Source organism: Hirsutella rhossiliensis (genome assembly GCF_020360975.1).
Source record: "Hirsutella rhossiliensis strain HR02 chromosome Unknown scaffold00002, whole genome shotgun sequence".
Lineage (NCBI taxonomy): Eukaryota > Fungi > Ascomycota > Sordariomycetes > Hypocreales > Ophiocordycipitaceae > Hirsutella > Hirsutella rhossiliensis.
The window spans coordinates 3212497-3235497 of record NW_025408668.1 but is presented as its reverse complement, the minus strand read 5'-3'; the positions used below and the strand labels follow the sequence as shown (position 1 = coordinate 3235497).

At 56.3% G+C, this 23001-nt stretch overlaps 5 protein-coding genes across 5 annotated transcripts; 3 read left to right on the top strand and 2 right to left on the bottom strand.

Annotated features, from left to right (window-relative positions):
• Positions 1-674: 674 nt before the first annotated feature.
• HRG_01979 (ankyrin repeats (3 copies) domain-containing protein) lies at positions 675-5857 on the bottom strand (the record flags this gene model as incomplete). The annotated part of the gene is made up of 5 exons (XM_044860450.1): positions 675-863; positions 934-2152; positions 2207-2976; positions 3032-5705; positions 5757-5857. The coding sequence occupies 5 exons, from the start codon at positions 5855-5857 to the stop codon at positions 675-677; spliced, it is 4953 nt and encodes a 1650-aa protein (XP_044724083.1).
• A 5689-nt stretch (positions 5858-11546) lies between these two features.
• Positions 11547-15150, top strand: HRG_01978 (mono-functional DNA-alkylating methyl methanesulfonate n-term domain-containing protein; the record flags this gene model as incomplete). Its single annotated transcript, XM_044860449.1, has 3 exons — positions 11547-11641; positions 11695-14788; positions 14851-15150. The coding sequence occupies 3 exons, from the start codon at positions 11547-11549 to the stop codon at positions 15148-15150; spliced, it is 3489 nt and encodes a 1162-aa protein (XP_044724082.1).
• Positions 15151-17455: 2305 nt separating this feature from the next.
• Positions 17456-18396, top strand: HRG_01977 (ubiquinol cytochrome reductase transmembrane domain-containing protein; the record flags this gene model as incomplete). Its single annotated transcript, XM_044860448.1, has 4 exons — positions 17456-17747; positions 17819-17907; positions 17975-18125; positions 18215-18396. The coding sequence occupies 4 exons, from the start codon at positions 17456-17458 to the stop codon at positions 18394-18396; spliced, it is 714 nt and encodes a 237-aa protein (XP_044724081.1).
• A 404-nt stretch (positions 18397-18800) lies between these two features.
• Positions 18801-20606, bottom strand: HRG_01976 (TCP-1/cpn60 chaperonin family domain-containing protein; the record flags this gene model as incomplete). Its single annotated transcript, XM_044860447.1, has 3 exons — positions 18801-20327; positions 20385-20470; positions 20528-20606. 3 exons carry the CDS (start codon positions 20604-20606, stop codon positions 18801-18803), a joined length of 1692 nt encoding a protein of 563 aa, XP_044724080.1.
• A 552-nt stretch (positions 20607-21158) lies between these two features.
• Positions 21159-22879, top strand: HRG_01975 (tRNA synthetase class II core domain-containing protein; the record flags this gene model as incomplete). Its single annotated transcript, XM_044860446.1, has 2 exons — positions 21159-21580; positions 21631-22879. The coding sequence occupies 2 exons, from the start codon at positions 21159-21161 to the stop codon at positions 22877-22879; spliced, it is 1671 nt and encodes a 556-aa protein (XP_044724079.1).
• Between the last annotated feature and the right edge of the window lie 122 nt (positions 22880-23001).

Below are 23001 nucleotides of genomic sequence, written 5' to 3'. Positions count from 1 at the left end.
AGCCGGCTTCGTCAGGGCAGCCGGCTTCGTCAGGGCAGCCGGCTTCGTCAGGGCAGCCGGCTTCGTCAGGCGTTGGAGGGATCGTTGAGTGGGATGCAATTGAGGCGGCGACGCCGCCGCCGCCTACACAGCCGTAAGGGCCAAGGAGGAGCCGGGTCAATTGACGGGCCGATTGTTGCAACTTCGAGCTCAAGGCCCGGAAATGCGTTATTTGAGCGAATTGAGAGGCATGCGTTATGTGGCCTTTATTGCCTCTTATGTGTGTGCGGGTTGTGTGTGTGCGCGGGCGGGCGCAGGCGCGGGTGCGGGCATTTAGGCGGTACGGGTACTTGCCAGGCGCGCGCGGTATAAATAGGCGGGGCGGGCTGGCTTTAGTACGTATCTTAAAAATAGGTCGAGTGTGCAAACAGCAATATGCTATTGTGTAAATAGCAATACTCAAATTAAATACTTAGCTTTATATATACTGGATAACTGTCAAGCTGGTAAAATGCCGTCTTTTCCCTGGTGTGAAAGACCCCTTGACTGGCTTTGCTCCTTGCACAGGAAGATGTCCATGTGACGTTGTGTGGTGAGCCTTTAGATCCTCGGCGTTTTATTCCAGTCAGAATCCCGGCTCAGCATGGCCTTTCCCTTTTCCAGCGCCTTGTCTAGTGTTTTATCCAGCATCCCATTCAGCGCCGTACGGTTGAGACTGAATATGGACGGCCGTTTCTGTTTAGGGTCCGGCTCTTGGTGGTGCCACGAACTCCCGGCGCCAGCACCTCCGTCATGTGATGCTGACGGCGCGTGTCCGTGCCGTCCTTGACCCGGCCATTCCTCTGGGCTCGAAATCCCATTACCGGGCGCATGCCACTGGTGTGCTGCAGGGGCTTCGTGCATCAAATTGGGAGTAGAGTGGCTTGATGGCCGGGGCTGGCCATGGAGACGTACTGGGCCTCGATCCGGCAATGGCCTTGGCGGTAGTCGAGGCGGCGTGCTCCCCTCGTCTGGAGGCTTGGGCATGGACTGAGAGAGGCCGGGATCTTGAAGCTGGCCGGGGTCTTCATGTTTGTAATCGGCCTGCTTCCCTTGCTGAGACGCATCGAACTGAGTAGTTGGGCTCCTTTTCTGCTGCTCCTGCTGATTCCAGGTCCTGTATGCATCGGCAGTGGGCGAAGGAGGTTGGTCTCGCCACGCTTCGTAGAAGTTCGCCGTCAGTGTGGGCGACCTGCCTTCGAGCTCCCTCTCACGCGTCGAACCATCGGTGCAACGATACTGACCATCTCCAGACCAACACTCATGCTTAGGGGGCGGCGTTGCAACACGAACAGTCCCAGAAACGCTGGTGTGTTCTTGCTGCGGTTCCGTCGGGCGCTGTTCTTCAACATCGACCTCGGTGCCTTGATCCTCCGATGAACCAATGGCTTCACGTATCAGCTGTGCAATCTCGGTATTTCCTGCGTCCCGTCTAGTCCTCAACGATGCCAAGACATTCGACACGCGGTCAACCAGTATCTCGAGAGAGTCCTCGCTGTTCTCCTCAAGGGCTATCTGCATCGCATTCTTGCCATCATCATTGACGTGCAAAATGTCGGCTCCATAGTCGAGGAAGAGCTCGACGGCCTCTTCATCGTCTATCTCGGCAGCAGTAATCAGTGGCGTATTGCCATATTTGTCGGCCAAGTTGACGCTGGCTCCGGCATCGAGAAGGAGCCGCAGCGATTCCACCTGCAAGTAGGCCGTGGCCTTGATAAGCAGCGTCGTCTCATCGTCTCCGTCAAAGACGTTGACCTTGGCCTTGGCATCGACAAGCTTTTTGAGAATATCCTCGGCTCCTCGCAGAGCCGCGGCTACCGCCGGAGGGGACTCGGGACCGCGGCCGAGATTCGGGTCGGCTTTTCGATCGAGCAGCACGCCGACAATCTCAAGCTCGGCTGCCTCGCAGGCTCCCTGAAGCGCCGTGCCTGCCAGGAAGGCCGGGTTGTCGGTGCAGGCGTTGACCTCGGCGCCTTGTTCCAGGAGCATCTCGACGACGTCGTAGTGGCCCTTTGCTGCGGCTACTTGGAGAGCCCAGCCGTCGGGGGAATTGACGTCTGCGCCGGCTTCGACCAGCATCTGGACAAGGTTTATGGTGCCGTCGAACGCAGCAGCTGTCAGGGCGTTTCCAAACCTGTTTCCATACATCAGCTTCCATAGTGGTTCAAACATCGTCTCGCCCACCTACTCTTCGCCTGTGGCATTGGGATCAGCGCGGCACGTGTCCAGCAGGAACCTTACGGTCGACTCCTTTTCCATGTCGGTGGCGTCATAGAGCGACCTGGCCAGTGTCTCGGGAGAGATGGCACAGTCGGCGTACTTCCAGGCCGTCTCGAGGACCGACACTTGCGGCTCGGCACCCTTGGCTGCTTGATAGAAGAGTTCGTCACAGTCCAATCCTAGACACTTGTTCAGAATCATCTTGGAAATCTCCCAGTTTTCCTCCTCGGCCGCCGCCTCGAGCGCCTCCTGGTAGTCTTTCTGGTCGTGTTGGAAGCCAAGCAATTTCTCAAAGACGTCGTTTCTGCCGGCATACGCTGCCAGGACCAGAGCCTGGCTATACTGGGCGGGCGGAATCTTGTCCGAGCTCTTTTGTATCAGAGACTCAAACATGGGCAGGTTCCAATGCAAAGCAGCAAGCTCCACGGGAGTGTACCACATGTCCTTATCGTTTGGAGTCACATTGAGCGACGCGCCGCAGGCAATGAGCAGGTCAACTGCTTCGCCAACGCCGGAACAAATGGCGGCGTTGATGACGGGGCCCGTGTCAGCTGCTATGGCATTCGGGTCGGCTTTTTCGCGAATCAGCTTCTTGATGACATCGATGCGGCCTTGGTGGGCAGCCATATGCAAGGGCGTTTCCTCGTTGCCGCCGCTGCCCTGGTCGTCAATCTTGGCGCCGCTTCTCAGCAGCGCGTCGATGATTCTCACTTGGTCAAAGTAGGCCGCCAAGTGCAACTGACAACTGCGCTTAGCTCGAGTCTTGCACGACGCCATCGCACGGAGCTCTTACCGGTGTGTTTTCGAGACTGTCGTGGACATTGATTTGGTCTTGGTGGCCCTCTTGGATCAGTGCCTCGACGAGTTCCCGAAACCCTATCGAACACGCAATGTGAAGGCTCGTCATCGTCTTGTGGTCCAAGTGGCTAAACGTGATCTCGGTCTTGGCGTACTCGTCCAGCCATCGGCGGCGAATACGCGAATCGTGCTGCCAAAAGTCATTCTCCTGGCTGAGCTCCTGCGCAACCTCGAGAGTTGCCTCGCTGGCGTGTTTCAGCCAGCACTTGACGGGATAGCTCGTCTTGGCATCTTCCATCGTTGCCTCGTCCGCCTCGTCGGCCTCCTGATCGCCCTCCTCGCTCTCCATGGCCGTATCCGCATCAGGAGCATGGCTGTCGGCTGACTCGTCGTCTCGGCCAGCCGTCTCTGGGTCGACGTCGAAGCGCTCGTACAGGTACGCAAAGCAGCGATGGGTAATTATGCCGTGTTGCCACTTCCTCTCCTCGTTGTCCAGGCCCAGAAGCTCCTTGGAATTCTCCAGCAAGTGCTCCTTGACAACGGCACTCGCAAACGCCACAACTGTGTGCACCTCTCCGGACTTTCGGATGCGCACCAGACGTGTGCGTAGCAGCGGTCTACACTTGTCGACCAAGGCGCGCAGCTCCGTCTTCTGCGCTCTGCTTGACGAGAAGCCTGCGAGCACGCCGAGTTCCGCTTCGGTGGGATCGTGATATGTCAGGACCAAGGTGCGAAGCATCTCCTTCATCTTGTGCACGTCGCCCTCGTTGGACCTGAAGAACCCCTGCCACGAGTGGCTGAGCAGCGACTGGAGCTCGTGGGGCATCGCCTCGAGCTCCGAGCGGACGTTGACATATTCTTCGCCCTGCGGAAGCTCCTGTAGCAGCATATACATGACGTCGATCCACTGGGTGCTGCTCGCGCGCCCGCCGATCAGGCCGCCGGCCAAGTAGCGCAGCGCTCTGCTGTAATTCTTCTTGCTCGCAAGAGACTCGAGCCCCGTCTTGGCGTACATGCGCAGCTCGCGCTGCACTTGATCTTCGTACTTTGGGTCCATGAGGTTGATGAGCCGCTTGCCCTCGACGTCCAATGCTGCCTCGACGCTGTCGACGTCCTCTCTGCTGGTTATGAACCAGCGTGTAGAGAGCTGCTTCTTGTCGTCCTCCTTCAAATTGTCGTTAAGTGCCGTGTTGATGTACGCCAGTAGCTTGTCCGTGGAATCCGAAGGTCGTGGCAGGGCATGCAGGTTGTTGAGCACAAAGTAGACGCGTGTCCGGGTCCCGACCAGCTCATCCCAGAGCATGTCGTCCAGTGCCCGCCATAGATTCTCGACAGTTGCCTGGGCTCGGGCCTTGGAGCGGTCCTTGTTCTTGGTAAACTGCTTGGCGTAAACGGCCAGTGCCCTCTGCTGTCGAATGAGCTGCGTGATGATCGACTTGAGAACATCCTCTGCCGTGGAATACTCATCCTTTTCGTTGCAGAAGAAATAGGCTCTGAGCACCTGGTCGTCGGGACCCTCGAGTCGTCTTTGCAGCTTTTCAACCTCGGCGATGGCGGCGAGCGTGGCACTCGTCTTCCCACGACCCTGGGGTCCACGGATCCATATATAGCCGCCAGCTGGACAGGAGTCGACATGGTCCTCGCCCGTGTCCTTGTGGCTTGGCTGGCGGGCCCAAGCCGGGTCGAGCCACTCGATAAACTCTTGTTGCTTGGGAATCCACGACGACGGCTTCAAGGTTTTCGAGAGGGCGTCTAGCTTCTTACTGACTGGGGCAGTCTCCAGAGCGCTCGTAACATCGCCAATCAACTGATGATCGACGTCGCGAATGGCATTGAGGCGGTTCCGGACGGCCAAGGGGGCGGCGTTTATCATCTTCCTCAGAGGATCGCGCACTCTCTGGTTCCAATTCATGTCCTTTGGCCCGTCAAACTTGACCAGCCCGCGGTGATCGCACGCGAGACCGATTTCCCAGTGCGCACCGTCGAGCGTCGCCGAATGTTGTGTGACAACCTCGACGTTGACGGTTTGAGGCATGAGGCTCTTGACCAGGCCAAAGGGATCAGCCAAGCCTACAAACTGGGCATAGTCTGTCGGGTGCTGTTCCCAAAAGCAGCAGAGCGAGATGGGGGGCTGTAGCCTGGCGGCAAGCCGTTTGAAGTCGTTTCTCAGCTCGTTGAGCTCCCCGCTCTGAGGGTCCATGAGACTGAGCAGCTGGGGCTTGTAGTCCTTGCCCATGCTGTTGCCAAGCTTGCAGTAAACACCGGCCCAAAGGGCAGCGTTGGCACCGCGAAAGGGCGCGCCGAAAAAGGCGGCGCCGGCAACCGCTTCGAGCATGTTGGGGTACTGCTCCCTCTGCGTCTCCATAAGAGTCACGGCCTTTGCAATGACGAGACCTCCCATGCTGTGTCCGATGAAGACAATGGGCCGTCTCGGGGTGTTCTTGGGCGAATGGGAATCCAGGCCCTGGAGCAGCGAGCCGGCGGCGTTGATGATGCTTTGGTTGACCTTGCGGTGGCCGATCCAGGCCGACTCGTACATATGGAGCAGGATGCGTGCGGCGGGAAAGTCGCTGATGAGGCCATTTGCATCAGTCGGCCAGCTAAACTTTGTCTTTGGCGACTCCCAGCTTGTCTGTGGATTGGCACCCAGACCGGGAACCAAGACTATGCTGAGGCTCGTCAGCTTGGGACTCAACCGGCGACGGTAGCCTTTAGCCTACTCAATCTTTGTTTTTTGAATTGCCTCGTCGCTGCCAGGGTGTAGCACCTTGACGCCCTGTTGCATGCCATCATAAGGGCTGGAGCTGTGAGACGACTCCATGGTTGCCTTGCGAGTTGGTTTAGAAGGTTGTGACATTGCCGTGAAGGGATACTCAACGTTGCTAGATACCTTGCGCTCGATTTGACAGTGTCGAGACGGAGATGCAATGGTCGATTCGGGCGAGAGGAGCTCGAGATGGGGGCCATGGCAACAGCCATCGTCTGCGTGGGTGAGGGCGTTTTAGTAATGCCTGATTCCAAGACCCTTGCCCTGTCCCGTCGACCGCGTTCGGGACCGTCATCCTACGTCGGGTAGCATATGGCCCCTCGGTGTAGCCTCTGGTAGTGTGCCTATGTGCCTGCTCCCGATTTAGACACACCACCAATGGCAGGTCTAGCTCGAATCCAACATGTGGGTGTTGCACAAGGATACGAAGGCCGGACACGGTGTATGATTCGATGCCTTGCCACTGAGTGTCGACCAGACACCCTCTTGAGCCTCGCCACCGCCACCAATGAAGGGCTGCGTATGGTACGGCCAGGGTTATCGGCCAACAAAACGCCGCGTAATAGGCCGTACTTTACATTGCCAGCAACCCCCTCTATAAACCAAGTCACGTCAGCGTCTTCAGATAGGTATTACTCTATCAGCCTCGTTAACGTTAGTCCGCTTAGCAATATATATCGACCGTGCTGTGGGCATATGACCTAGGTGCGGCCTTATGCCACTCACAGGGATAGAGTAGCTGGTGGCGGGAGTGGTCCCCGCCGCTAAGGCAAGTAGCGTAGTTAGGAGGAGGAAAAGCAAGTCCAAGACGGGAAAACAGGCGATGGCTGGAAGTCTAGTAATTATAGTCACGAAGATTCTGCAGAGAAGAAGACAACACATCAGACATGGACATCACGACAATTAACAACTCTTCCGAGCGAGAAACGATGACCCTACTCTACCCCTTCAGTCCAAACAAGCTCGGGGTTCGGGCTGACTTAAGTTGCTCCTAATAATCCGCCACAAAGTGCTTGCTGGTGTAGATATGGGCTGAACGCGTGGCCCGGAGACCAACCGTGCCCTATCCTGCATCTGCTGAACCAGTCATACCCTGTGGCCTCTCTCGCAGTCCCAAAGATTCGCGGGGTGGCAGATGGGAGCCATGTATACTCACTCCGGATCTCGGTATGGCAGTGCCGTGCAGGTCCCTGGCGCGGGCAGCAGCTGCTTCGCAATGCCCTTTTCGACGATTGCCTTCCATTTCTCGACGGCCTTGACTTAGTGACCGGCACAGGTGGACGGCATGTCCTGGAGGTGGCACGTCACTGCCGGAGCCGGCGGCAAGTCGAGCGTCTTTATCGACTTGAAGGTGTTGTTGGTGCCATAGCTGTCGCTCAGCAAGATCTTGCCCGTGGCAATGTCCCTCCTGCACACGGCTCCACAGAACAGGTGGTAGCTGCCTTGGGCTGTGACGATGGCACCATGTGGCCAGAGTTGTGGACGCGGACAAAGGAGAACGGGCATTTGGCTCATCCGCCCACTCTAAGCAGAGGTGAGTGTGATGGCATAGCCAGCGTCGGTCCCGGTCGTCTCCTCCAAGTTGCCTAAGCAGGACTATTGCTTGTGCAGGGCATTAGATCTGCTAAGAGCCGACGTGCTGTAGACGATCGGAAGAGACGGAGGAATCTTCACTATATAGACTAAGCCACAGCGTCAGTTACCATACGAGCTGCGGAGGAAGGGGGCCCACGGCAACCGGGAGCCGCTCAAATACCGGCAACTCAAGCGAATTACATTCAGCAGCATACATGGGCGCTCTCGTCGGGCAGAAGCGTTGAAATAATGATGCTGTTGACGTAGAGGAAGTTGCCTGTCGTTTTGGATGCCGTGACACCAGCGACCTTTGCCAGCTCGTCAGACACTTACGCCCCAGCAGAAGAAGTTGCTCTATCCTTGCATCTTCTTCTACTTTCTGTATCTAGGCGGGCATGGGACAAAAGACGGCTCCGAACGGCAAGATGCTCCGTTTTGAAGCGCCTGGTTGCCTTTTGCTAGTGTCTGCAAGGATCCATACCCGGCTGCATGAGCAGCAGCAGGCTCAATTAGGCAGAAGCTGCAGGACAGCGGCGTGGTCAGCACGTTATTGGCTGCCTCGGCGTGCCATGCCGTCAAGCTATACATGAATGTGAAATGCTCTCGCCCCCTCCCCCCTTCAGCGGCTTCCTCCATGCTTACACACATGTGCCGGACTAAGAATACGAGGTCGCAGACGGGAACAGCATCGACCGTGCTCTGCGATTCGAGCCTTGGGGCCAGTCGGGCCTATTGATCTGGACCAGATAGACCCCGTGTCCTGTAGGTGCTCTACAAATGGCTGAAGTGAGAGGTCAGCCCCCCGAGTTGTAGAGGCAAAGGCACTGAACTGTCCCCGTCGTTCCCCCACTGAACCCTCTCGCATGTCCAGGGACGTGCAAGCCACCCCGCTATCGATCTTGTCGTTATTTCTGCGAAGGGATAGTCGCGATAGAATTCAATATATTCCACGCCACACCAGCATATTCTGAGATACTGGAGTTTCTGGTGTTGACTCTAGAATTAAGGGGCCTGAGACTGTGCAGTAGAAATGGTCTGAAAGATGGAAAGGGCCAGTGAGGCGTCAATGGCCAAGTTGATGAGTGCCACCTTTATACTCCGGTGGATCTGCAAGACTAGGATTCCCGTCCAGCCGTGAACCTAGACGTTGAAGTCGTGGAAATTTTCCCAAGGCCCGATAGAAGGCAACCTCTTGAGTATCTCCCAGGGTATGATTCACGGGCAGTTTCAAGTCCCTCAGTCGTGGACGTCGCTTTTGCAGCTCCTCAACACGGTGCATTGGTACCTGCTCGTCGGTGCATCTAATTCAAGATGAAGCAAAGTGCCCGCGTGCTGATGGCAGAGCGCATTTAATGTCCCCTCGCCGATTACGTTGCGTAGCGTGACGCTTTCCAGCGGATCTAGGGCTTTCTGGAAGCAGCTGGAGGCTTCATCTTTGTCCTAGGACTCGGCCGTGTTCCGTAAGAGGCCACAGGTCAAGGCCAGCACACGAGGGAGCGGAATTGGCCGGCTTATGCCGTCCTGGTCAAGATCTGAAACATGTCAAGCGAAGCCTCATGGAACAGCTCGAGGGCCGTCAGCACCGTGAAGTCGGTATTCTGACTCCAAGCGACGAGACCCGCGTTCGTGACTCCATCACCTTGAAGAACAAGACTGCGGAGACGCCCGAGTCTGGAAGAGATCGTATTTCGGGCTGTGTCGCAAGGGAAGCCAAGCACGGCGATGAAAGGAGTGTTGGTTCATCCAAGTCGATATCGCTCCGTTTGCGACTGGAAATTGAAGGCTGTGGATATCAAAGTAAATCATATGCAGACGGCTGTTGGGATGATGGCGGTGTAGCGCGAGAGAGGAGACATCAGAGGATTCGATCACGGGATTCAAATACCAAGTCGGCGAGACCGGGAAGTTCCTTGATGAGACCGGCAAGCGCCTGCCACGCCTCGTCTTGTGTCATCATCTCGTTTTCGGTTATGCTCTGGTGAGCAGTGAATATGCAAGGCCTGCATCTGCGTGGGATACCAGTCCACGCCTCGTCTTCCGGCTTCTCATCTTGCTCCTCTACGTCCCCAAACTACCGCTCGTAGTAGTAGTCACAGCGGCCAAACGGGATGGACCCAGTGATCTTGACACGATGCACGCAGCACGCGTACCCGCCGGATCTGAGAATTTCGCTCTATCGGTTCACTTCGGCGCGGAGTTTGTCCTAGGTCACGAGCGAGATGTTGAGGCGCTCGAATCGCTGCCTCCTCGACGCATAGGAGCAGCCCTTGCTGGTCAAAGAAAATGAGAATAGGCTGGCCCTCGCTGACTCACATTGCGCCAAGCGCTTACATATGAGCTCGAGAATGTGCAATGGCAGCGTTTCAAGAGATGAAGTTGAATAAGAGCCGTGGCCATTGTTGAGGCGAGAGCTGTATTCGGAGAACAATTTTGAGATTTTGGTCAAGCGAATGGTTCCGGTGGAAAACTTCAGCGTTTGGTAGATGTGGTTTGTGTCATCATCTAACTCTGTCTGGGAGACTTATGGCTCATTGGGGTTGCGTTGCTGCCTGTCTTGTGTCGAGCCTTGTTGGCCATTTGATGTTTTACATGCAAATCTGCAGGCTTTGCGTTTAAAAGGACATGGCAGGTATGCCAGTAGCAGCTTTAGCTTTCTTATACTTGCGAAGAATATAAGGATAGCATAACGCCAATGCAGGTCGAGGAAAAGATTGTTACTGCAGCGAGCCGCGCAGCCACAGGTTCTGCTTATCCCCTGGATGCCGCCTTAGTCGGCCAACGCCTTGTGAATATTGACGACCCGTCCAAAAACTCGCGACATCTTAAAGGCCATCCACAAGTCTACCCACACGCACCCAATCGATTGTTGGAGTTCCAGGTTCCGTTGGCCTTGATCCTGGGGGCCCCCGGCTTGCTCGGTGCTCGTCCGGCGCGGCATATCTCTATCCTTCTCCAGACAGGGCACCCTCTTCCTCGATCGCACTCGGTTGGTGGAGCACGCATCAGCCAAGGCAGGCCGACTAGACAGCCGGGGGCAACAATGCCCAGGCCCAGCACTCACGGATCCTACAGCGAGGCCCCGAGAGAGGCTATCACGGCCCCGAACGCGGCGACTAGACAGACCACGAGCAGCATCTGGGCGCCCATGAAGATATCCCTGTCCAGTATGCCCGGGTCCGAGTCGGAGAAGAAGTGCAATGTACTCGGCCACCCTCAGCAGCTTCTGTAAGCGGCGGCCGTGGTGGATGATGGCTTCTCACCGCGAGACGATGTGCCTGTCAATGAGGATGATGGTGCCAGTGAGGAGGAAGCGACAGCCGACCTAAACGATGCACTGCGCGAAAAGCTCGTCGCCTGACATTGGCCACTGTTCCTTTCTCTTCTTATCCTGTTTGTGCTAGGTGCTCTTATCCAAGGGGTTCTGGAATCTGGAGTCTCAGGACTCAAGTCAACAGACCTTCTTGGCTTGGCTGTCCTCGTCGGTTTATAATCTAAGTCGCAGGAGTCGGTGCGAGGCAGCACCACGTATGAAACAGCTGAGGATGAGTTCCATTTCGTTAGATGACGCTTCTCTGCGCTGCTCCGTACGTTGAATTTCCGTAGGCTAGAGAGGAGAGAGATAAGGTGAAGACTGAAGAGGCGTTTACAATTTACACTTTACAGTTACACAAACAAACCAGGACGTGGCGTGGGCTCAAACTCTACCCGTGCGGTATACCTGTATTTTTCGGCATGGGGATTGCATCAGATCAAAGGTCGTCGAGAGCTTAAGAGAGGTTTGATTAAAGATGCTGCTCACGAATCACGATGTAGGCGATGCCGTTTCCCCCCCTTGGCCCGAGTTCCTTGCTCACGTGCCATGTCAGGGGATCCTGCCCCTGCAGAGCGGACAACCCCAAGATACTGCGGGGTCTGGTGTGTCAGCCACAGTGGGGTCCGGGCTGCAGCCGGCCGAACGCTCCAGTGGCATAATTAGTGGCTAACCGCCCCTACCTGCCTGGGTGACGTTTGTGCACCATTTCGTCCCTTATCTCCGACTGCTCGCACTGCAGGTGAGACTCTCGTCTTGCGTCGCAGAGAGATGCACGCGTTCCCATAGCTCTCCTCGAGAGCTTCATCCCTCTGTCACAGCGCCTCGTCCTACCTAGCGACCCCCTAGCGACCCGCAATGGCCTACGTCGCCCCGGTCCACAAGCCCACCAGCATCCGCCATGCGCTGCGCATCCGATTTCTCTCCCCCCATCACGAGGACCTCGTGCTGGCGTAAGTGCCACGCCCCCTCGTCTCGCCCGGCTTGCTGACCTGCGGCATGCCAGCAAGGCCAATCGACTCGAGATATGGCGTCTCACCGACGATGGCATCACCTGCCTCCACACCAAGCTCATCTACGGCACCATCTCCATGCTCCAACGCCTGCAGCCCAAAGACCTCGACATCGACCTGCTCTTTATCGGCACCGATCGACTGCAGTACTTCAACGTGGCATGGAACCCCGAGACAAACCAGCTCGATACCGTCGAGCAGACGATAGAAGACACCGCCGAGCAGTATATGCGCCACTCCCAGAGCCAAAACAAGTGTCTTGTCGACCCTACGGGCAAGTTCATGGCCATGCACCTGTGGGAGGGAGTCTTGAACGTCTTCCGGCTGCCTACCCGCAAGGGCGTCACCACAAAACTCGTCGCCCTCGACCAGGTCCGCCTCACCGAGCTGTGGATGAAGGCCAGCACCTTTCTCCATAGCCGCACTGGCCACCCGAGGATCGCATTCCTCTACAAGACGCAGCTCGACCATGAAGAGGCCCGAATCGCCGTCTACAGGCTCACAAAGGACGACAGGGGGAACGACGTCTCCAAGTTTGATCCCCACAAGGAACGGGAGCTCGACCACGTCATCCCCGATCCCTATGCGTCCATGCTCATTCCCGTACCCATCGTTGAAGAAAAGCGATACCACGTGCGCAACAACGAGGGAACCCGTGCCCATCTGGGCGGGGTTCTAGTCGTCGGCGAAACGCTCCTGACCTACTTCGACAGTCTTACCTACTCGAGCGTGTCCTCGGCGCTTCAAGAACCAAAAATCTACGTTGCCTATGCCGATTACAATGGCATTCACTACTTTCTCGCCGACGACTACGGACGCATGGACATACTGACAATCCAGACAACGGTGGAATCAACCGGCGTAGTCGTGACCGGCATGGCTGTGTCTCCCATGAAATACCAGGACTCGCCCATCTTGACCTCTCGAGCCTCTAGCCTCGTGTACATGGGCAACAACACTCTCTTTCTGGCCTCGCACCATGGTGACTCTCAGCTCTTCCGCGTTGACGTGGAGTCTGAAACCATGTTTTTGGTCAAAACCTTGTCCAACAATGCGCCCATTCTCGACTTCGCCATCATGGACATGGGCAACAGAGAGGGTGACAGCCAGCTCGGCAATGCCTTCTCGTCAGGTCAGGCGAGGATTGTCGCTGGCTGTGGCGCATACCGCGACGGGAGCTTGCGCAGTATCCGCAGCGGTGTGGGCCTCGACGACCAGGGCATTCTCGACGAGATCCAGGGGACCCGGGGGCTTTTCACCCTCCGGTCGTACGGCGCCGAAGAGGTGGACACTATCGTGTTGTCGTTCATTGCCGAGACGAGAGTCTTGAGATTCGATCGACATGGCGGTATAGAAGAAGTCTATGCCTTCCAGGGCTTGGAGCTGGATAGGGAGACGCTTCTGGCGACAGACCTGTCCAACGGTCAAGTGCTTCAGATCACGCCCCAATCGGTGACACTGCTCGACTCGGAGGCCGGCATTGCGGTAAGCACTTGGCAAGCCCCTCAGAGCAAGACCATTACTGCCGCATCGGCCAACTCCAAGTGGGCATTGCTAGCTGTCGACGGCTCGACCCTGGTGTCGCTCAATCTTTTCGGCGACTTGGCTGCAACCACTAAGGAGGCGGCGCTCGATCCAACGACGGGGCTGTCGGATCAGATATCGTGCCTACATGCCGCTCGAGAGCCACAAGACTTCGGTGTGGTCGGTTGGTGGTCGTCCGGCACCATCTCGGTCGTCGACCTTGCTTCGCTAAAGCCGATCCACGGCGAGTCGCTGCGGGAGACCGAGGACAGCGCGTCCGTGCCACGGGACATTGTGCTCATCCAGCTTCATCCACCCAGTGTGGCGGGACCAACCCTCTTGGTTGCCATGGAGGACGGCAACGTCGTCACTTTCAACGTGTCTGTCAAAGGCTTTGCCATATCTGGTCGGAAAAGCGTGATTCTGGGCAGCAGCCCGGCGAGGCTGCATGTTCTCCCACAAGACGACGGCACGTGCAACGTTTTTGCCACGACGGAGCACGCCAGTCTCATTTACAGCGCAGAGGGGAGAATCATATACTCGGCAACTACGGCAGACGATGCAACGTATGTGGCACCGTTTGACTCGGCAGCGTTCCCAGACTCGATAGTGCTGTCGACGGACGGACATGTGCGGCTCTGTCACATTGACAAAGAGCGTCTCACCCACGTCAAGGCCCTGCCGGTGCAAGAGACGGTGCGCCGAGTCGCCTACTCACCCGGGTTGAAGGCCTTTGGCCTCGGCTGCATCAAGAAGGAGCTGGTACAAAACGAGGAGATAATCACGAGTGCGTTCAAGCTGGTCGACGAAATCATCTTCCAGGAGCTGGGCAAGCCGTTAGTGCTGAATGCCTCTACGTCTCTGGAGATGGTGGAGTGCGTGATACGGGCGGAACTGCCGGACAGCAGCGGTGCTCTTGCGGAGCGATTCATCGTGGGGACGAGCTTCATCGCCGACGACGATGCGGTGGAGGATGGAGACACTCGAGGCCGTATACTGGTTCTCGGGGTGGGGGAGGACCGGCAGGTGTACCAGATTGTGTCTCACGACTTGAAAGGTGCATGCCGCTGCCTCGGCGTCATTGGCGAAAGAATCGTGGCCGGCCTGTCCAAGACGGTCGTCGTCTACAGCTACAGCGAGGACACCACCGTGTCTGGCTCGTTGCAAAAGGTTGCGGCGTACCGGCTAGCATCTTTCCCAGTCGACCTGGACGTGTCGGGAAACATGATTGGCGTCGTTGACCTGATGCAGTCTCTTTCCTTGGTCGAGTTTATCCCACCGCTCGACGGGGCCCGAGCCAAGCTTGAAGAGCGGGCGCGGCACTATCAGCCCGCTTGGGCGACTTCAGTGTGCCACCTGGACGAGAACAGATGGCTCGAGGCGGATGCACAAGGAAACATCGTCGTGTTGAGGAGAAACATGGAAGCACCCACAGAGCAGGACCGGAGCCGGCTTGAAGTGACGAGTGAGATGAACATCGGGGAGCAGATTAACCGAATGCGGAGACTACACGTCGCGTCCACCGAGAACGCCGTAGTATATCCCAAGGCATTCCTCGGATCGGTGAGCAGCCCGGTTTCCTCTGACATAGCCTGCCTTGCTCGTGCTGATGGTTTTCCACGCAGGTCGACGGAACGCTATACCTCTTTGGCGATATATCTCCACAGTACCAAGATCTCCTCATGACGTTCCAGGCGAGGCTTCAAGAGTACATTTACGCGCCAGGAAACATCCATTTCGACGTGTGGCGAGCGTTTCGGAACCAGGCACGAGAAGGAGACGGGCCGTACCGGTTCGTGGATGGGGAGATGGTGGAGAGGTTTTTGGATCTGGACGAGGCGAAGCAGGAACTTGTCTGTGAAGGACTTGGGCCGAGCGTCGAAGACATGAGGAACATGATTGAAGAGCTGCGACGGATGCATTGATGAGGGGCGACTCAAGCATAACAATACAATAGAGAGCAACACCGCTCACGGACTCGGTGCAAGATTCCATTCATGAGAGGACATGACCCTCGTCGAAATAAGCGTCGCGTTTGGTTATGCAAGTCGATTGAGCACTTCCGAATGCTCTGCGCAGATTGAAGCCATTTCGAAGTCAGCCGAGGTAAGTCAGCTCACCCACTTGGGGGCACACCCACTTAAGGGCACGTCTCACATAACCAAGACAGCATATTCTAATAGCAATTGAAGCCGCGTTTTTATATCGCGATACTTAATTATAGTGTTTTCCTACTATTCTAGCTGCCAGCTTCTATATAGAGCTTTAAAATCCGCCTTCTAATTAGCTATTACGACGGCAGACGGCTTAAGGGCGCATTAAAGCTATTTCCTCGTCTTAATAACTTATTTAATCCGTATAAACCGGCAATTTAGATCTTAGGCGATTTTTCGTTGCTTTTAAGGCCGTAGACGATATAATTAATGCTTAAGCTATTGTATACATAGCTATGCCGTTATAAGCTGCGTGTTCTAACGATTAAGGCTACGGCTAACTTTGCTAAAAAGCATACGGATCGTACGGTTAACTTAACCGCGATTTTCGAGCCCCCTAATAAGCCTACGGACTTCCTACGATTGTCTCGGTGTTTTAAGGGCATCGCTATTGTCTATTAAGCTTAAATTCTTCTTCTTCTTTAGTAGTAACGGCGTTAATAGCGCGGGCAAGATAAAGCGGCTTATTAATAGCTTTACTATATTAACTAGCTAAAGTCCTATCCCTCGCTACCCCCCTTTAATATTTTTCTCGGTTAGGCCGGCCTACTGGGCCTAATAATAGCAGCGAAGGAAAAGTGCCTTACTAATTAGTGCTATATCGTCGAGAGAAGCGATTTTTTAAAGTTAACGTCGGTAGGTAGCTTTAATTAGCGAAAAAATCGAGATATCGAGAGGTTAAAGGACGTGCGAGGCGTATAGAGGTAGGAAAAGGAGATATATACTATATAGGAAGTATTCGTATATAAAATCGTTAGTCTAATAGCTTCTATAGCTATCTATAATTAAGAGGACGTTGCCTTATAGCTAGCTTCTTATTTATAGGATAAAGACCTACTTAAGCTATTAAATTACGATAGAGTCGCTCGTCTAGCCCTTTAAAGAGGCTATAAAGTCCTAATCTTTTAGAAAGTCGAGTTCTTTAGGGAACTATTAGTATTAAAGGTCCTAACCTTTAAAGATTATAAGAGGAGTTAAGGCCTAGCTAGTAGTAGAGACGTATTCTACTATTATAGTCTAATAACGCGACCTAAGCCGCTTCTTAAGCGTCTCCTTCTTCTCTAAGCTCCTTAGCACGAGGCCGTTATAGCCGAGGCCTTCGAGGATACCTATCTCGTCTATATTAAAGCGTAATTCCGGGGGAATAGCCTATAAAGCCGGGAGCTTAAGTAACTAGAACTACTCCTTAATCCGGGCTATAGAAGCGCCGTTAATACGAGCAGAATCGAGAGCTTTACCTTTAATCGTGCTAACTTCTAGATTTCGGGCTAAAAAGCCTACTACCTAGTGTTTTCTAAGTAGGCGGGTGTTGCCTATAGCCGTAATAATACGGCCGGCGAATTTCCTTAGCTAGAGATACGTTAGGGGGAGCCTAAGGGCGGCTTAGGCAAGAACCTAATCTCGGAGGTGTTTCTCTTGCTCTCGGCTAAGCCTCTAATGGCATTCGTATGCCTCTCTCTTCGGTTAGGCACCTTTAAGGCGTTTCTAAAGTATCGTCCTTAGAATACCCTACTTCCGACTAGCCTATACTTAACCTATGCCGAATTTAATATTAGCTAGAGCGTTCTAAAGCTGATCTTCGGTATATTTAGAAAGCTGAGATATTGCTGATTCGAATAATGTTTTTTTAATAATAATTAAGTATAAGATGCACGAGAATTCGCGGTTGTGATGTACGAGTTAGTCGGCGCGTTAGTGTTGTGGAGACGTGCCCTTAAGTGGGTGTGCCCCCAAGTGGGTGAGCTGACTTAGGCGAGGTTCAAAGAGGTTGAAAGTGACGTACCGAGCGCCTGATCCAGGGAGCACAAATTAACCAATCAGCGCTCGCCAATTTACGAGCTTGTGCCTGAGGCCACCAAAGCTGCTTCCACCCCCAAAACTTCGGCACGAGCATCATCACAGCCGATTCGAGCCCATCCGCAACGAGGGTAAAAAAAAAAAGGCCTCATCCTCGACACGCCCCGGACCTACGTCTCCTCCCGTCGATCGAATCCCACACTCGCCCCTGCCCCACACCATGGCGACGCTCTCGACAGCTTCCCGCCTGTGCCTGCTGAGGTCGGCCGCCGCCCGCAAGCCGGTCGCGCCGGCAGCGGTGCGGGCGCTCAGCACAACGGCCGCGCGCCCGGACGGCGGCGCGTCGTCGTACACGAGCCCGTTCCGGGGCGGCGAGTCGAGCGGCAACAAGATCCCCGACTTTGGCAAATACATGTCCAAGAGCGGCGAGGACTCCACCAAGCTCTTTTCCTACTTCATGGTCGGCGCCATGGGTGCCATTACGGCGGCGGGCGCCAAGAGCACTGTTCAGGGTACGTGGTGTGTCAATGTTGCTGGCATTGGCTCTGCTGCGATGGGGTGCTGATGATGCGTGGGAAAACAGAGTTTCTCGTCAACATGTCCGCGTCTGCCGATGTCCTGGCCATGGCCAAGGTCGAGGTCGACCTGAATGCCATCCCCGAGGGCAAGAACGTAAGCACCGAGCCAATCCTATTCTTCGCTCCCCCCGCCAGCACGTCATCTCATCCTCATTGCGCAGGTCATCATCAAGTGGCGAGGGAAGCCCGTCTTCATCCGGCACCGAACCCAGGACGAAATCGACCAGGCCAACAAGGTCAACATCGCCTCCCTCCGCGACCCGCAGTCCGACGAAGACCGCGTCAAGAAGCCCGAGTGGCTGGTCATGCTGGGTAAGAAGCCGTCGCCGCCTCGTCTAACCTGTCCACAAGCGGCACCCAGGCACAGTTGAGAATGAATCCGCGCTAACAAGAGCCCCCAGGCGTCTGCACGCATCTCGGCTGTGTCCCCATCGGCGAGGCCGGCGACTTCGGCGGCTGGTTCTGCCCCTGCCACGGCTCCCACTACGACATCTCGGGTCGGATAAGAAAGGGTCCTGCGCCCCTCAACCTCGAGATCCCCGAGTACGACTTCCCCGAGGACGGCCTGCTGATCGTCGGTTGAGCAGAGCGTGACGGTGTACGAGTACGGTTGCTGTCTTGGGACGGCCATGGGACGGATAGAATCCCCAGGAGAAGGCGAGACATGACGTGCCGGGGGTCCCTGGTGGGAGCAACTCCTGTTTTCTTAGACGTGGACTGCGCGCATTGTGTAAAAAGTAGCAGACCGCCGTTTTGCCAGTCGTCCGTGAACTCGCGACTTCCAATACCGTGTGGTCATACTCAAGCCTTTCGCCCTTTACAAAGTACCCATTGGTGAACCTATTCACAATAACCCCCCGGAATATATCCACAACAGCCCCGTCCGCTGACCTGAAGATGAACATACACGCCACAGGCGACCCCGAGGGTTTCATTGCACGTCTTGCACCGTATCCACGTCTATTTGCAGCCCGCCATGGCCCGTCATTAATGGCCGTGCCCGTCATCCTCCTCTCTCCTCTCCGGGTCGAGCTTGATGAGGGTATCAATGCGCATGATGCTGATGCAAGCCTCGACGGCGCTCTTGAGCTGCCGCACCTTGCTCATGCTGGGCTCCAGGACACCCAGTTTGAGCTCGTCGACGACCTTGCCGCGCGCCAGGTCGAGCCCGTAGTTCTTGTAGCCCTTCTTCCGCGCAATCGTCTTTTCGTCCTCGCTGCCGTCGCCCTCCTGGATGCGCTGCGACAGTGCATGGCGCGATCGGAGCTGCGCTACGAGCTCGGCGGCATCCTTGGCCGCGTTGACGGCCAGGGTCTTGGGCACGACGAGGAGCGATTGGGCGAACTCGCCAATGGCGAGCTGCTCCCGGGACCCGACGGTGCCGGCAAACTCCTCGAGGTAGATGTGGAGAGCCGTCTCGACGGCACCGCCGCCGGGCACGATGCTGCCGCTTTCCAGGGTCCTTTTGACGGCGCACAGAGAGTCGTGGATGGAGCGCTCCATCTCGTCCAGAGAGTAGTCGTTGGGTCCACGCAGGACGCAAGAGGCAGAGGAGTGGGCTTTTGTACCCTTGACAAGGATACACTCGTCGTCAGAGATGCGCTCCTGACTGACTTCCTCGGCATATCCCAAGTAGGACGGGTCGAAGCGCTCGTCGCCGTTGAGATCGCTGAGCGTGCTAAGGAGGGTACCGCCGGTGGCCCTGGCGATGCGTCGCAGGTCTTCTTTTTTGCACCTCCGGACGCCCATGGCCCCTCGCTCAACAAACGTCTTGAGGACCAGGTCGTCGATGCCCTTGGTTGTCAGGATGACATTGGCACCAGCCTTGAGGATCATCTCGACTCGGTCGAGGACCATGCCTGACTCTCTGGCACGAATCTGTTCTAATTGCTGGGGGTCGTCGACGGTGATCTGGACGCCCATCTTCATCCTCTCCTTTTGCAGGTTCATGTCCAATATGGCAATCTTGGCGTCCTGAATGCGCGTAGGCATGGCCTGCGAGGCAACTGTGCAGTTGAGAGCATAGCCCTTGACTAGCATCGACTCGCGGATGCCCTTGCCGTGGGCCTTGAGGATGTTGACAGCCTTGACGGGGTACTTTGTCTCGTTGCGAATGTTTGTTGTCTTGACGGCCTGCATGGCATCGACGACCATATCGGCGAAGAAGTCGGAGTCGGCACCGATAATCTTGCTGGACATGGACGTCTTGGCGATGTTGAGGAGCGACTCGCGTCCTAGGTTTTCCACCCTGATGCTGACGTTTTCGTTGAGGTACTTGACAGCCTCTCGAAGGGCGAGGCGGTAGCCTGTGATGATAGTGGTGGGGTGGATGCGGTTCTTCATGAGTTCGTTGCCCCTTCGCAGGAGCTCGGCGGCGATCAAGACGACGGAGGTGGTGCCGTCGCCGACCTCCTTGTCCTGCTGCTGCGCCAGATCAACGAGGATCTTGCCGGCCGGGTCTTCGACGTCGAGGAGGCTGAGGATGGTTGCGCCGTCATTGGTAACCGTCACGTCCTGCAGAGGAGGTATGAGCATTCAAGGCCAGAGAGCGCACGTTGAGCAAGTGCCTACACCAATATCGTCCACCATCATCTTGTCGAGGCCGCTGGGGCCGAAGGAGCTCTTGACGACATTTGCAATAGCCTGAGTAGCCAGTACTGGGACGAATCAGCACGCTTTCGGGCCGCTGGCACTGCGACAGGACAAGCACGAACCGTTCTGATCGCGGATGTCGGAGCCAGAGATCTTCTGGCCGCCCAGGAACAGGGTGCCGTTCCGGGGCTGCTCGAACATGGACGCCATGGATGCGGCAGCTTTGCCGGCGCAATCGAACGGCTGTGGAAACGCTGCGACGATTCGGCGACACGGGGTGCGAGAGGGGGGAGGTCGTCTTGGAGAGGAAGTTGGTATTCTGCTGCGAAGACTCCGACTTGCTGCCCCTCGACACTTTTTCGCCGGAAGCTTGGATTCTTCCAGCTCCGCGGGCCAGGAAGGATACTGGGCGGCGCTTTGTCAGGGGGTACAAAGTACCTGGTGATTTGTACGGAGTACAGCAGCTGAAGCGCGCTAGATGCTGATTGGACAGCATGCATATGGTCTGAATTTTTAACTTGCTGCTGCCCCTCCTTGACATTGTGAATTGGCGGGGCAGCTTTAGCTGAGAGAGACAAGAGTCACCCCCCCCTCGTGCCCTCTCTCAGCACAAGGTGCGGCCCGAGGACCTCATTATTCCAGTCTCGAGCTGGTGACTCACCCACGCTCGGTTCCCGCGTCTTCATCATTCGCTGCTCTCGTGCCGCTATCCAAATCCCCTTGATTCCCTCGACGAAGCAGCCAGCCGACACCATGGACGCCCCCGCCGAGCAATCCAAGAGTGCTTTGAAAAAGGCTGAGAAGCAGGCCAAGCTCGCCGCCGAAAAGGCGGCCAAAGCCGCCAAAAAGACCAATCTCCCCGTCGTGGGGGGTAAGAAGACGGACGACATCATTGGCATCACCGTCTCCAAGGCGGACAACTTCCCAGCATGGTACCAAGAGGTAGTGCTCAAGTCCGACATGGTCGAGTACTACCAAGAGATCTCGGGCTTCTTCGTCCTGCGCCCCCTGTCCATGTACATCTGGAGCTCGGTTCGCAAGTGGTTCCAGGAGCGCATCGAAGACCTCGGCGTCGACGAGGCCAGCTTCCCCATGTTCCTGTCCTCCAAGTCGCTGGAAAAGGAAAAGGACCACGTCGAGGGCTTTGCCCCTGAGCTGGCCTGGGTCACCAAGGCGTGAGTACCCTCGGCCCTGTCAATTGTACCAATGTTGACTTTACCTGCAGGGGCGACAAAGACCTCGAGGTTCCCGTCGCCATCCGTCCCACCTCCGAAGCCGTCATGTACCCCTACTACTCTAAGTGGATTCGCAGCCACCGCGATCTCCCGCTCCGACTCAACCAGTGGAACTCGGTCATCCGGTGGGAGGCCAAGCAGACAACCCCCTTTCTCCGAACGCGAGAGTTCTTGTGGCAGGAAGGCCACACCGCCCACCTGACCGAGGAGCTGGCTGGCGAGGAGGTCCTGCAGATCTTGGAGCTGTACGCCGGAGTCTACGAGCAGCTCCTTGCGCTTCCCGTCGTTCGCGGACGCAAGACGGAGAACGAGAAGTTTGCCGGCGGATACTACACCACTACCGTCGAAGGCTACGTCCCTGCTAACGGCCGAGGCATCCAGGGAGCCACGTCCCACTGCCTGGGCCAGAACTTCAGCAAAATGTTCGACATCACCGTCGAAGATCCTGCCAACAAGGGTTCGCACATTCATGTCTGGCAGAACTCGTGGGGTCTCTCCACCCGTGTTATTGGCGTCATGATCATGGTACACGGCGACGACAAGGGCTTGGTGCTCCCTCCTCGCGTCGCCAAGGTGCAGACAATCCTAGTACCCGTGGGAATCAACAAGAGTACCACTCCCGAGGACCGCAAGAAGCACGAGGAACAGCTCAACGGGATCCGAGCTGCGCTGAAAAAGGCCGGCGTCCGAGCCGAGTCGGATTTCAGGGAGGGCTACACCCCTGCGTGGAAGTTCAACGACTGGGAACTCAAGGGTGTTCCCCTGCGGATCGAGTTTGGCCCCAAGGATGCGGCCAAGGAGGTTGTCAGCTATGCGCGACGAGACACGGGCGAGAAGGGGACCATTGCTATTGCTGAAGTCGGCACCAAGATCCCCGAGCTCCTCGAGACGATTCAAAAGGACATGTACAACAAGGCCGAAGCGTCCTTCCGCGAGCATCGCATCAAGGTGACCAAGTGGGAAGACGTGCTACCAGCCCTTGACAACAAGAACGTTGTCCTCATTCCCTTTTGCTTGGACGGCAAGTGCGAGGATCGTATGAAGGAGCTCACCACCCGAGTCGATGACCAGCCCGACGTGCCCGAGAACCAAAAACTCCCGTCTATGGGCATGAAGAGTCTCTGTGTCCCCTTTGAGCAGCCCCACGGTCCCGAGCTCGTCCCCGGCGAGACTGCTTGCCTGAACCCGGAGTGTCAAGGCAAGGCGCAGAAGTGGGTCATGTTTGGGCGGAGCTACTGATTGTGCGTTCGATTCGGGGATGTTCGAGCGGGGAGTGTCTGCATGGGAGTTTGAGAGCGTGGAGCGGATCAGCAAGTCACGGATGTTGCGGCTGTCATGCGGTATGATTTTCACGGAATCAG